We start from the raw sequence: 13,020 nt of genomic DNA on the forward strand, positions 1-13,020 counted from the left end.
AGTCTCAAGGTCAGATTATTCGATGTAAGGAAAAACTAGTTCTCATAAGAACGGAAATGAGCTACTAGCTGAGATAAATTGTTTATAATGGTTTAAATGGATTTAATATACTATATGTATGTACATATTTATATATTACTGTGGTTTGCTTTTCCAAGAGAGTAACTTTTAATAATTAAAAAACAAAAATTCTCAAAAATCTATACAATTCGTTTTAGAGAAGCTTAATAGCACTAACTGTACTTGTTTAGTAAAATAGTATATGACTGCCTAAGATAAGGTTTTTTCCCAAATTAAATATGGGTTTTCAGTGTTCTTTTGTTTAATTATCATATAACTAGCCTTAAAATTTTTTTTCAGAAAATTCTTTAACTACGTCAACTCATAAAAATACATATATATGTGGTGGCATATATATACGTATGTATATGTATATAACTTTTATTAAAAGGTGTGGGCATAGTCATGCACATGAAACTTATATATGTATATACATATGTATACGCACACTCATGCTTTTGTAGGTAGAAAGGAATCTTATCCAAGCAAAAAGCATAAGTAGACAATAACAAAGTTTGTTGGCGTGAATACATCGCCAATTTTTAGATATAGATGGAGCCCTTTGATTCAATAAGTTTATAAAGTTGAACGCAGACATATGACTCAAATGTGGATACGCTCATTATAAACCTTCTCTCCTATGATAAGAGATACAGTTGTTTAATATATGTATAAAGCGCATGCGCTACTATATGTATATGTTGAGTGATAATCTATATGGTTATCGTACAAATGTTTTGAATTAGTTTCAAAATTATTCGATTTCAGTTATTATTATTATTTGTGCAATTAGTATTGAAATGTAAATTTTAACTTTTGCAATATTTTGAAACATATTGCTAAACTTTTGATAAATATTGTAATATACATATAAGGGTATATCTTGCTGTGTTTGAAAACGGAAATCAAATTTCCAAAGTAAAATTTCGTTTTGAGTTCAAACTGTTTTAAATCATGCATAACGAGGTAGAGTCAGAAACGGTGTAAGAGCACAGTTCACTGCTCTTTATAATAGAGAGAATTCAATGTCATGGCAACGCTTTCTTAGGCCAGCGTCAATATTCAAATTGAGCGTTTCACGTGGGGAGGGAGTATGCATAATCGACACAAATACACTTCAGAATCTATGTACGTGATCGTATACGTATAGAAAATACGTGTGAGGTGTAGGGATACTGCGTCTGAGAATATAATACGTATATACATAAGTATAGGGTCGACACTGTTGAAGCAAGTACTTTATTTGTAGAGGGCGGATATGCTAGTTTTAGTGAAATGTTCAGAAAAGTTTTCAATTGTTGTATTCATGTAGTACATTTGCCTTCGACAGATATATTCCTTTTTAATCAATCTATCTACTTAAAAGTTTCCAATAAAAGAGTGTTAGACAATGTGCAATGGGTGAATAATTGTAGTTGTGAGAAAATCATATCTCCAAAGCACACGTGTACTCATACAATGTGAATAGAAGACCTATGCTCTATGTGTGGGTGAGAGAACATCCTGTCGTGCGCTCAAAAATGTGTGTTTGCCTATGTTCACGTATTGCAACACGCACTGTTTGAATATTACGTATACATATACGAGCGGCACATATACAATACGTGTGGTTTATTGGGAGCTCGCTCACGCTAGTGGAAGAATTGCTTGACTAGCGTTTGCCTTTGTTCGCACACCGAGTGCGCCGGAGTGTTATATCTTAACGACGAAGCTGGCGCTGTTTTGAAGTATGTTCGCTAGTGGTGGCCTTGCGCATAGTGTATTGAGGCGCGAGCATTTAGAAGTGGTGCGGTGCTGCGCGGAGGAATGTCGCAGGCAAATAGTCATTTCGATTCAATTGTGTATTGCGTGTGTTGACAAAAGAATCTCTGTTTTCAGTGTAGATTTGTACTCCGCATAGCACAGTACGAAACATACGCTTGAAGCGGTATTTGTAACGTGTAGTATAGCACAATAATAGCAGCGTCGAAACCAATTGATACGTCGGAGATTTATCAATTAGCTAAAGAAGTGTCAATTTTTTAATTGAAATCGACATCGCGTTGTATTGCTCTTAAAAGAGGGGAAACAGTTTGGAATGATTGCAATCATTCACTAAAATTATTGAATTTCAAATAAAAAAATGTGGTGTTAATATAGTCGGTATATTTGGTGAATACAAAACATACCCAGTTCATAGAATTACCTAAATTTACAAAATATTTAAGCGTATAAAGTTAACGAATTTATTTATAAACATTGAACTAAACAAGTCGCTTTTTTCTTTCAACAATGTTACTTTGCCACCCAAATTGAAATCCACCTGCTCCATCTATACATATGTATATCTGTGCCGCAACAAACTGAAACAATAACACCAACGGAAACCGTTCAACCTGTCTTCAATCGGAGATCTGCGAAAATTTACAAAACTGAAAAACAATATAAATTTGTGTTTGTTTTGATCGTAAAATGAATTTTATTATCGGCACCGGCTACAAAAATAACTTATACGGCGGTCATAAACACTTGGACATATGTTCTACCAATACAACTAATATACAACAAATAAAAATATACAAATTTGGAAACAAACAATAATAAAAATAAAAAAAACTTTGAATTGCTTGTGTAATTTGTTTCCCATGAATGGACTACTTCTTAATTGGAACCATAAACTCACGCGTCGCGCTTGTTCATTTGTCATTTTATGGGCACTGGAATACCTCCAATAAAAATATTTGCTACACTTCGAAATAAAAACAACACTATCAACGAATGTAACAACTCACTGAAATCGACCATAAAATGACGTCAAATCTCAAATCGCCGTTAACTATTTTTCAAATAAATGGTTTAAATCCTAATTAAATTAAATTATTAAATGAACTTGAAATACAAAAACTTTGCGACTTACCAAAATATAATAAAAATAAAAAATTATTAATTAACATTATGGAAACTTTAATGTGAACATGCCATAAATCAAAAAAAATTAAAAAATATTTAAAATGTTTTTACTAACCTTAACAATCACATTCTAACCTATGGGCCCTGCTGTAAACATTTACTCTTGCTTCCCGTTCACCAACAAAAAATATTGCACACTCATATTCCTGGTGAATAATTGCACCACCGTCGCCAACGTGTTCTCTTTTATAATTCTCTTCATTCACGTGAAATATTTACTCTCTGACTTAACGCATAACTACTCATCTGCATATATTATGTGTATTATTCTCTTTGACAACGGTTGCCGGGTTGTGAAATAACTTTTTTTTGTAAAATCTCACAACCGATTAATGCAATTGATCTCGTAATTATTTATTGAATGTTAATACATTTTAATATATAAACTCCACGCTTGGAAAACTCGCGTTCGCGTTGTATAATTGTATCTGCTGTTCGCTAAAATACTCGTTACTGCTTTATTCGAATCGCGCTCAAAATAACCGTAAATATTCCACCACTCCCCCAAACCCCAACCATCCCGCTGGCGTGTGCTCTCTACGACCCCCACGATGTCTCGGCAGTCGGGTCGCACGCCGCTGCCGGGACTTGGTGGGGGCCACATCATCACGCTCCACATCCAACCGCTACTGCTTCGTCCACCGTCTCCGCTGTTTCGGTTATCAATCAACAACCCGCCACAAATATTATCAATCAATTGCACCACCACCCGCATCACCACCACCATCCGCATCTGCAACATCACCATCATCATCTTCAACACACTGTGCCGACTGTGTCGGCGAATTCAACCTCACTCATACCGACGGCGGCTGTGCTTCCACAACAACAACAACAAACAACAACAACGTCACATTCCACGCCTACTAATGCGGTTATGTATGAAGATCCCCCTCCAGTGCCAATTGCTTCCGTGCAACAGCAACAACAACAACAGCAACATCTCCTGCCCACTCAACAGCAGCAACAGCAGCTCGCAGCTACACCAGTTGGTGGTGCCCACAGTCCTTCCCAAACACCTTCAGGTGCCCAACCTCAAGCACAGCAACATCTCACCTCTCCACACCACCAACAGCAACAACAACAGCAGCAAACGAATAGTGTGCCTCCTGGTGCGTCTGCGAACCTCCAGCAACAACAACAACAACAACAACAAAACTCAGCAGTGGCGTCCGGCCAAACGCAGATTGTTGCGCCGTCAACGGCGAGTGTTTCCCCCTCCAGTGTTAGTTCCCAACCCCCAGGTAAGTAAAAAAAGCTTAGTTTAATTTACTGAGTTACACCCCTTTCTTAATTTCGTAAATTTATACTTTGTACAAAGATCTAATGATTGAAAAGTTTGCAGATTTCAGACTTTGAGACAACTATTCTACATTAGTTATAAATTTTCAAAAGATTATCATAAAATTAATAATAAATATATAATAGTACAAAAAATATTATATTTAATTAAATTTATCTAAGGTATAAAAATTCGTTTGAAATATTATCGCATTGAATGGTTTAACTACTCAAACAATGAATTAAAACACATTCCACTTGCTAAAATTCAAAATTATTTCATTCTTCTAATATTTCTCATTCTTTCAGAATTATTGACAAAAAATAAACATGAAACATAATTCCGTCAGCTTTTTCTCTAAAATTATTTGGCATCATTATTTCCTTTATTTGAAAGAACAGATTTCCAAACAAACTTGGAAATATTTAAAAGGGCTCCATTTGAAATATTTCATTCCAAAAAAATGCTTTCTAAACGAGAAGATCCATTCAAACACATATAGTTTTAAAATGTATTCTATTATATTTTGCAATCCAAATGTAAAGTTATTAGCAATCTTTTTAATTAGTGGACTATAAATTGACTAATCTCATTTAAAAAGATATTTATATAATATTTTAAATATATTTTTCTGAAACGATCATATACAATTTTATATAAAGATTTATACAAAATTTTATTTAAGCAATTATCCGGGTATATGTTAATCAATTGTTTCTGAATTTCTTAATTTCAGACATGTCATTGTTAGCACCTCTGCACATACCCGCGATCCGACCTGGTTTTGAAGCTGACGCGACGGCAGCAGTTAAAAGACATCCTCATCCTTGGGCTTACGATGGTGATGGCTTCAGTTCACAATATCACGCATCACAATACTTTCTAGATCGAGACCGAAAGCCAGTTTTCTATGGTTACCCCGAGACACAATACCAGGTTAAATAATGATTAAATAATATTTCATATAAATGTTTTATTAGCAGCAAAAACCTAAGAAGGACTTTGTTTAATCTCTCGATTATACTTTTTATACGACTGTAGCCGTATTGGAATTACCGGGAACAACCTACACCCGCTGCAGCGGCCTACATGAGCGCTAGTGATGAACGACATGCTGCCGCAGCTGCTGCCCGCCAATCCGTCGAGGGCACTTCGCAGTCTAGTTATGAAACGCCAACGTATTCTTCACCAAGCGGGCTGCGTGGGTACCCAAGTGAAGCTTATTCAAGTTCAGGTAAAACATTGTACAACTTGTTTTTTTTTATTCATATTAAATTTTTCATAAAGCTATTGACTTACATATACAATGTATTTTTATATATAATTGAAAATTATACGGCGAGTACAAAATCTTTATAATCGGAGGTAGGAATCGTTTATTCTCTTATCGAACAGTTCATGTAGTTTAACTATTTTACATTACAGATTAACCGAAATTATTAGAATTCAAATTCACTATATAAATAAAACATTTTGAAGTGCATTCGCACGATTATTATTGTAAATAAATCGTGAGCAACCTTTGCACTAAGGTCGTAATGCTAATTAATCATTCTCACTGTGATGATTTTAAAAATGAATAAACATATATTTTATATGTAATATATAAAATACTTCAATTATGAAAATATATATATGTATGTATTTTGTTTATTCATGATCATTATGATTTCATTTTAAGGTGGTACAGCTGGCATTCCTGTTGGTACGGTTGGGCCTTGTACTCCCACTAATGCCCTACATGAATGGACTGGACAAGTTTCGGTGCGAAAAAAGCGTAAGCCCTACTCCAAATTTCAAACTCTTGAATTGGAAAAGGAGTTCCTTTACAACGCTTACGTCTCCAAACAAAAACGTTGGGAGCTAGCAAGAAACTTAAATCTTACTGAACGGCAGGTAAGCGCTGCAATGATAATTTAATTACCATTATTATTTTCTTTTCTCCATTTTGGTTTACAGGTAAAAATTTGGTTTCAAAATCGTCGTATGAAAAATAAAAAGAATTCACAACGTCAAGCCTCCCAACAAAATAACAATAACAGCGCCAATAGTAATCATAACCATACGCAAGCGACGCAACAGCATCACAATACTCATCATATGAATTTGGGTTTGAGCATGGGGCATCATACCGCTAAAATGCATCAGTGACCTTTGGACAACAGCAGTGCCAGCGCCATGGGCTTCCCCACCTACTAGCATTTTGTGAACATAAAAACCGAAATACAGCCAGAATTTCTGTAATTGACAAATTCAACCTACACATTCATATACATCAAAATATTGCCGTAAATAAATAACTTCAATATATTAGTAGAAAGCTGCTTACTATCTACACATTTATATTTATAGACAATTAAAGTTCAGAAATCTTATTGTGGATCAACAGTAATCAAAGAGATTGCCTGTTAAAACCTTAATTGCAAAGAAATTATTGTAATTAAAGTTCTTATTTGTGTTCATATTATTTTATATTTTTGTATTTAACATTACGCAATGTTTGTTTAAATTTTTGTGTATTCAAACCTTTTTCCCAGTGTAATTTCTGATAAGGGAGTGTTGCAATCCATTGTTTATTATTTAAAGTTTTAAATAACTTTTGTTTGGTTTAAACAGACAGTTTCATTGTTTTGATCACTAAGATGTTTTATACGTTCAAGTACAAGATATTAGAGATAATAAGGATAAAATATTGGTAAATAATGGTAAGCAAGCCCAGTAATTTGAATAATTCACGATATATCATAGGCAATAAATTGTCTGCAGGTTGTCAGGCTGATGTTCGCTTATTGCATGCAAATATTAGAGTATGCAATTTATAAAGACATGATAGAGGCACTGCTACAGTCAAAGTAACGTTTGAGGTAGACTATAAATACTAATAAATATCTTAAATATATTTAAACTTAAACTACATTTAAAATAATAAATAAGTAATTTATATGTAATGTGGAATTGTAGTAAAATAGTTGGCTCTTTAAAAGGATGTATAAAGTTTTGTCAAATTCTCATAAAAACCTATTTAATATATGTATCTTAACAAATATATAATTAAAGAACAATTAAATTTTAAGAGTATAAAAAAAGATTAAACTTATTAGTGAATGCACGTTTTGAGAAAAAATCATTTAATATTTATGAGAGTCAAAAATAACAATGTAAAACAAAAATAAGCATTATCAAAATGTGTAATCTCGTAAAGTTAGAATATAATGCGCACATAAACACTCACGTAATATTTGCACATATGCAAAGGAACACTTCTATAATAATGACTGCATATGATTGTAGTCATCCATGTAGGCAAACATACGTACATACATGTATTACTCATTAATCCACTATATTATATAACGTAAATGAGAAATAAAATAAAAATATTTCATTATCAAAACAGCTTGTACTTCTAAATGTATTTGCAATGAACGTGTCATATATTGTCGCTGTGTAATTTGTATTTGTCGTCTTCGTATTGTATTTTAATTAATTATTGTAAATACATAAATTTTGAATATATGTATATATACAATATTGGAAACCCAAAAATTTAAACAAAAACAGTACCAATTAATTTTCATTTATTCTAAATAAAATGCAGGAAAAATATGGCTATTGAAAAGTTTGCTTATAACTTAGATAATGAGAGAGAGTAGAGAAGTTTTAGGGGAAGATTTTCTATCTTTAAATATTGGACATTAAAAATATGGTAAACTAATCACTGAACTGGAACAAGTATCACTTTTGGATCTTTTCATAGTCAATCATATCTAAAGAGTTCCATTTCCATAATATTTGCTAATTGGATTATTTTGATGAATATCAAATTATTTGTTCCGCTTCTTTCGTTGGCATAATATGGATTTGCAAATATTTGAAGTTAAAAAAGATATACAAGCTTGAAGACGACGCGAAAATTTTATGTAATTCCGGAAAAAGTTAAGAAGACTAAAGTTAATATAAAATTAGTATATTGTAAGATGTATGTGTGTTTGTCTATTAGAAATTAAAAAAAATCATATCTAGTGATTTATAACTAGCTATGTTAACTACATAAAGTTTGCAAGCAAAATATTTATACAAGTATTATATGTACAGATATATGTATAATAATTATACATATTTCAGGCAACTTTATAAAGATATTCATCGTTGATCGGCAATATTACTTGCATAAGTGTGTTTCTAGATCTAAATTCAACTAAATTCGGTTTTTGTTACTGTTGTTAGCTTTTACTTAATTAGTTGCAAATTGTTCATATAATTGGAAAAAGTATCTTGCTATAGAGTGATTAACATACATACATACATATGTATCTCAACATATATCGTATATACCAAAAGCTAATATACTTATTTATAATGCCTCTACATTTTTGTATTTCTTCCTGTTTAAGTTAGACATTTATATTAATTATTTTATGTTGATATTTATGTTATCCTGCGTATTAAATTGCAACATGTGTAATTTTTTATAGCGAATTTAGTAGTTTCATTGGTTTAGTTGCGTCTCTATGATACACGATATACTGTACTATATTTTTTCTAAGGCGAAGTTATTGTGAAAAATCATGATAAAATAGCAATAAATAACAATGATTTAATTAAAAAATTGGCTATCCTTTACTATTTCACTAACGTTAGAAGTAGTGTTTTATTTCCACAGAACCAATTTTGAAAATAATATTGTAATTAAGTTTTCTTCATTTTGCTACATTTTAATTTAGTTTGTCTTCAACCAACAGGTTAAAAACCACACACGAAAACAACGGTTTGCGTAAAAAAACTTTTTGGTAAGTAACAATGTCTAAATATCTTCAAAAATAAGCTGAAATATAATTTATAAATAGAAAAATGGTCCACTCAATCAAAAGCCACTATGTTAGGTAGTTATAAATGCAATGTAACCTCTCGTTATCGAATTTATACACGTACATATAAAAAGTAATACACTTGTACAAAAAGCAAATAAAATTATAATCCAGCATTTCAACCGCATTGGTGCAAAATGTAATAAAATTAAATAAGTGATCCGCATTAACCAGCGGTTATATGACAGTTACATAAAACATACATTCAATACATATATTGCTTACAATAGTACTATATTGTTCAGAGGATCGAGAAAACGAAGTAACTACATACATCACAATATAAGGCAACTTTAGAATAATATACGTATACAAAATAACATAGAAGTTTATCTAAATAAATTTTAAAATTTACTGTTGCAATTCAAATATATTTATATTAATTTTATTGATAAATAATGGTGTATTATATTTCCTTAATTGGTATTTTGACTTAATGGCATTAATATTTAGATTTAATAAAAAAGGAACTGTTTTTTATTTTAGTTACTAGTTGCCTTACAAATTAATTTTTTTGGTGTTAATTTTCCGAAGTCTATAGTGAAATCCTTTTTGGGCATTTAAACGAGATGGCCTCTCTATTCCTCTGCTATTACTAGCTAGTAGAGCATTGAGAATTGTACACTCTGTATAAGATTGTTCCCGTTATGCGATTATAAACTAAGTGTGCTTGAATAAAATTAGTATTGCTACTTCCCCAACATGTATATTTAGATGAGGTCCGGGGCTAATGGGAGATCCAACCTCTTCTTATTAGAATACAAAATCGCATACCCTACTTTATCTGATTCTGATAAAGCCGAATCTTCAAACCAATGTATTAATTTAAATAATCATAAATTAATTCACTTCCTGATGATCTATAAAAACAAGAAGCTATCATACCTTTCACAAATTCAAAAGATTCTTGAAAAGAACTTTGATCATTCGGTTCGTGTAGTAGCTATACATATGTTTGCTATAGCGAGTCGATTAAACAAAACCCATGTAAAATTTCGGGAAGATAGTTCGTCATATGAAGAAGTTTTTTTATACAAGCACGCGATTCCGATCGTTCATTTTGGTAGCTTTATGCTATAGTGATTCGATCAGAATCATTTCTTCGGAGATTTCACCATTGCTATAGGCAATCATTTATGTAAAATTTCTTGATATATCGTCAATGAAAAAGTTTTCCATACACACACTTTATTCCGATAGTTCAGTTTGTATGACAGCTATGTGCTATAGTGATCTGATATCGGTCGATCCGATGTATGAGCAGCTTGTTGATGAGAAAAGGACGGGTGAAATGGTCTTTTGAACGTTACAAACATCAAGTCAAATTTAATATACCCTGTTCTCGGTATAATTAAATTTGTTTATTGTCGTACTACTTAGATATATTACATACATATACGGGTAATAATGAATGTTGTTTAATTGTTTATTCATATCCCAGTAAGGTATTCCTTACAATGCTTGCCCGACGTAATTGCTATTATTTCTCTTAATTAAATTACCGCTGGTTAAGTATTAATCTCATCGATACATCATCAAACTCACTCATTTATTCTAAAGTCAAATGGTTAAGTTTCAAAATTAAATGCAACAAGTAATCACTGCGTGGAAGGTTGAAAATATTTATTATACCCTGAACAGGGTATATTAAGTTTGTCACGAGGTTTGCAACACCCAGAAGGAAGCGTCGGAGATCAGTATGTTGAGCTGAGTCGATTTAGCCATGTCCATCTGTCTGTCTGTCCGTCCGTCCGTCCGTCTGACGGTCCGTCTGTATAGTCCCTCAGTTTTTAAGATATCGTTTTGAAATTTGCAAACGTCTTCAAGAAGCTGCTCATTTGTCGGAACTGCCGACATCGGACCACTATAACATATAGCTGCCATACAAACTGAACGATCGGATTCAAGTTCTTGAATGGAAAACTTTCACATTTGACAATGTATCTTCACAAAAATTGGCAAATTTTCTAAGGTATAGCATATAGCTGCCATACAAACTGAATGATCGGAATCAAGGGCTTGTGCGGTGAACTTTTGCATTTTACGTGATATCTTCACGAAGTTTGACATGGATTACTGCTTAAGGTAATAACATAATCTCCGAAATAATTTTCAGATCGGATTACTATAGCATATAGCTTCCATACAAACTGAATACATAGTTACTAAAATAAATGCACCTGTGAAGGGTATATTAGCTTCGGTGCAGCCGAAGTTAACGTTTTTTCTTGTTTTATTTTGGAACAAAATCAACAAACAAATTAATAAATCATTTTTTAAAAATATTTATTATAGGTATGTCTACAATTTATATAACATTTATATTTCTCATATTATATTTATATTTTTACTGTTGAGTTTGGTACATAGGATAATCTTTAACTAAAAGTGTGAAAATCATTTAATCTAACCGTAGAGATAAAAAGTCGACTATATGAGTGGAACAGCAAACTTGTAGGTGACTTTATATTAAAATTTTAAAATTAATTAAATTGGCCAACAACCACAGCAGCTTTTATATAATACAATAATTAATTAAAAGCTGCACAAAGCGCTTAGAAAAACAAAATTGGTGTGGTCTATTTAGAATTGATTATTTGGTTACCATTAACAAAAATAATATATTTTCGAGTCAACGTAAAGACTTAATTAAGCAAAATTTACTTTAAGGGCTTACATGGGTTTTCTCGGGTAAAAAACAGCCTTTCTTCAACAATTTTTTCTCATATAAAAAATGAACCAGAATTTTTTATTGCTACAAACATTCACTATTAACAATAAATTTTGAAATTTTTGGAAAAAAAATATCTTAAAGTTGGCCATTCTCGGTGATCCCTCGGAAAAAAATGCTTCCGCATTGGCAGGAATATTCCTTAAAGGAGTTAAAACCTATACTAAGAACGTGAACGAAGAAAAAGAGATTTAAAATTGAATTTTTGACAGACATTAATATAAAAAATTAAAATTTCAGTGAAAATTTCGCGACATTTTTTTCAGATAGTTGTAATCGAAAAAATCTTTCGTCCAAGGTCTCAAAGACCTGCGTAAAATTTCATGCAGATCGGTAGTTCTCATTGTTAATGTTTCAATACTTCACCGCTTTCTCATATTTTCATATCCATTTGATTCTTTCACTTTCGGGTACACAAATCAAGAAGCAATTAATATAACGGGATAAAACTTTGCACGAATAATGCCTTTAGTGTACGCCACCGCATGAAAACAAAATTGTTCAAATTCAACAAAAAGTGTTCTAGCCACTAGGTATCGAATATGTGGACCCCAGTATCTATGGTTGACTTTTGATCCAAAATATCGATCAATGTGTGAGACCAGTAACTGAAGCCCCATATAGCTAACACAAAGATTTTAGAACTATAGGTTGACCTTATACCCAATGTTTGAGTTATCTCGATGACTAGAGAACGTGTTTTACTCAGAGTATCTTTGTGTCTAAAATAGATAAATTTACAGAGTATCTTTGTGTCTAAAATAGAGCGAAAACTTGATCTAGCTCCTAGCTCCTATATAACTAGTATAAGGATTTTCGAACATCCCGCTGACATTACTCTATATTATTGGTTTTTTAGTACTCGTATATGGCATGTTAATAGTATGTGGTATTGGGTCGATACTACCCCTACTCCCATATATTACATATAGTGATTTTCGTTTTTCTAACAAACCATATGTGCATGTCAGTGTATAAGTTATATTTAGTATATGTATATATAAAATTGTTTACATTTCGATCTGTTGTTTGACGTTTGACAGTTTAAGGTATTTCCCTGGCTTTGACTCTTGCAAATTGCAAGAGTATAAAATGCTCAGTTGCAACCGAATTTAACCCTTCCTTACTTG

General features: G+C 32.1%; 1 protein-coding gene across 1 annotated transcript in view; it reads left to right on the forward strand.

Moving 5' to 3' along the window:
* LOC120766752 (homeobox protein abdominal-B-like) overlaps nucleotides 1-6,689 on the forward strand; it is a 156,638-nt gene extending 149,949 nt beyond the window's left edge. Inside the window, exons 2-6 of the mRNA XM_040092424.1 lie at nucleotides 3,573-4,253; nucleotides 5,028-5,227; nucleotides 5,333-5,525; nucleotides 5,973-6,187; nucleotides 6,251-6,689. Coding sequence (XP_039948358.1) covers nucleotides 3,573-4,253; nucleotides 5,028-5,227; nucleotides 5,333-5,525; nucleotides 5,973-6,187; nucleotides 6,251-6,442 — 1,481 coding nt within the window. The 3' untranslated portion in view covers nucleotides 6,443-6,689. The remainder of the gene's footprint in view (nucleotides 1-3,572; nucleotides 4,254-5,027; nucleotides 5,228-5,332; nucleotides 5,526-5,972; nucleotides 6,188-6,250) is intronic.
* The last annotated feature ends 6,331 nt before the right edge of the window (nucleotides 6,690-13,020 follow it).

This window comes from Bactrocera tryoni, chromosome 1 (assembly GCF_016617805.1).
Source record: "Bactrocera tryoni isolate S06 chromosome 1, CSIRO_BtryS06_freeze2, whole genome shotgun sequence".
In the NCBI taxonomy this organism is placed as follows: Eukaryota; Metazoa; Arthropoda; class Insecta; order Diptera; family Tephritidae; genus Bactrocera; species Bactrocera tryoni.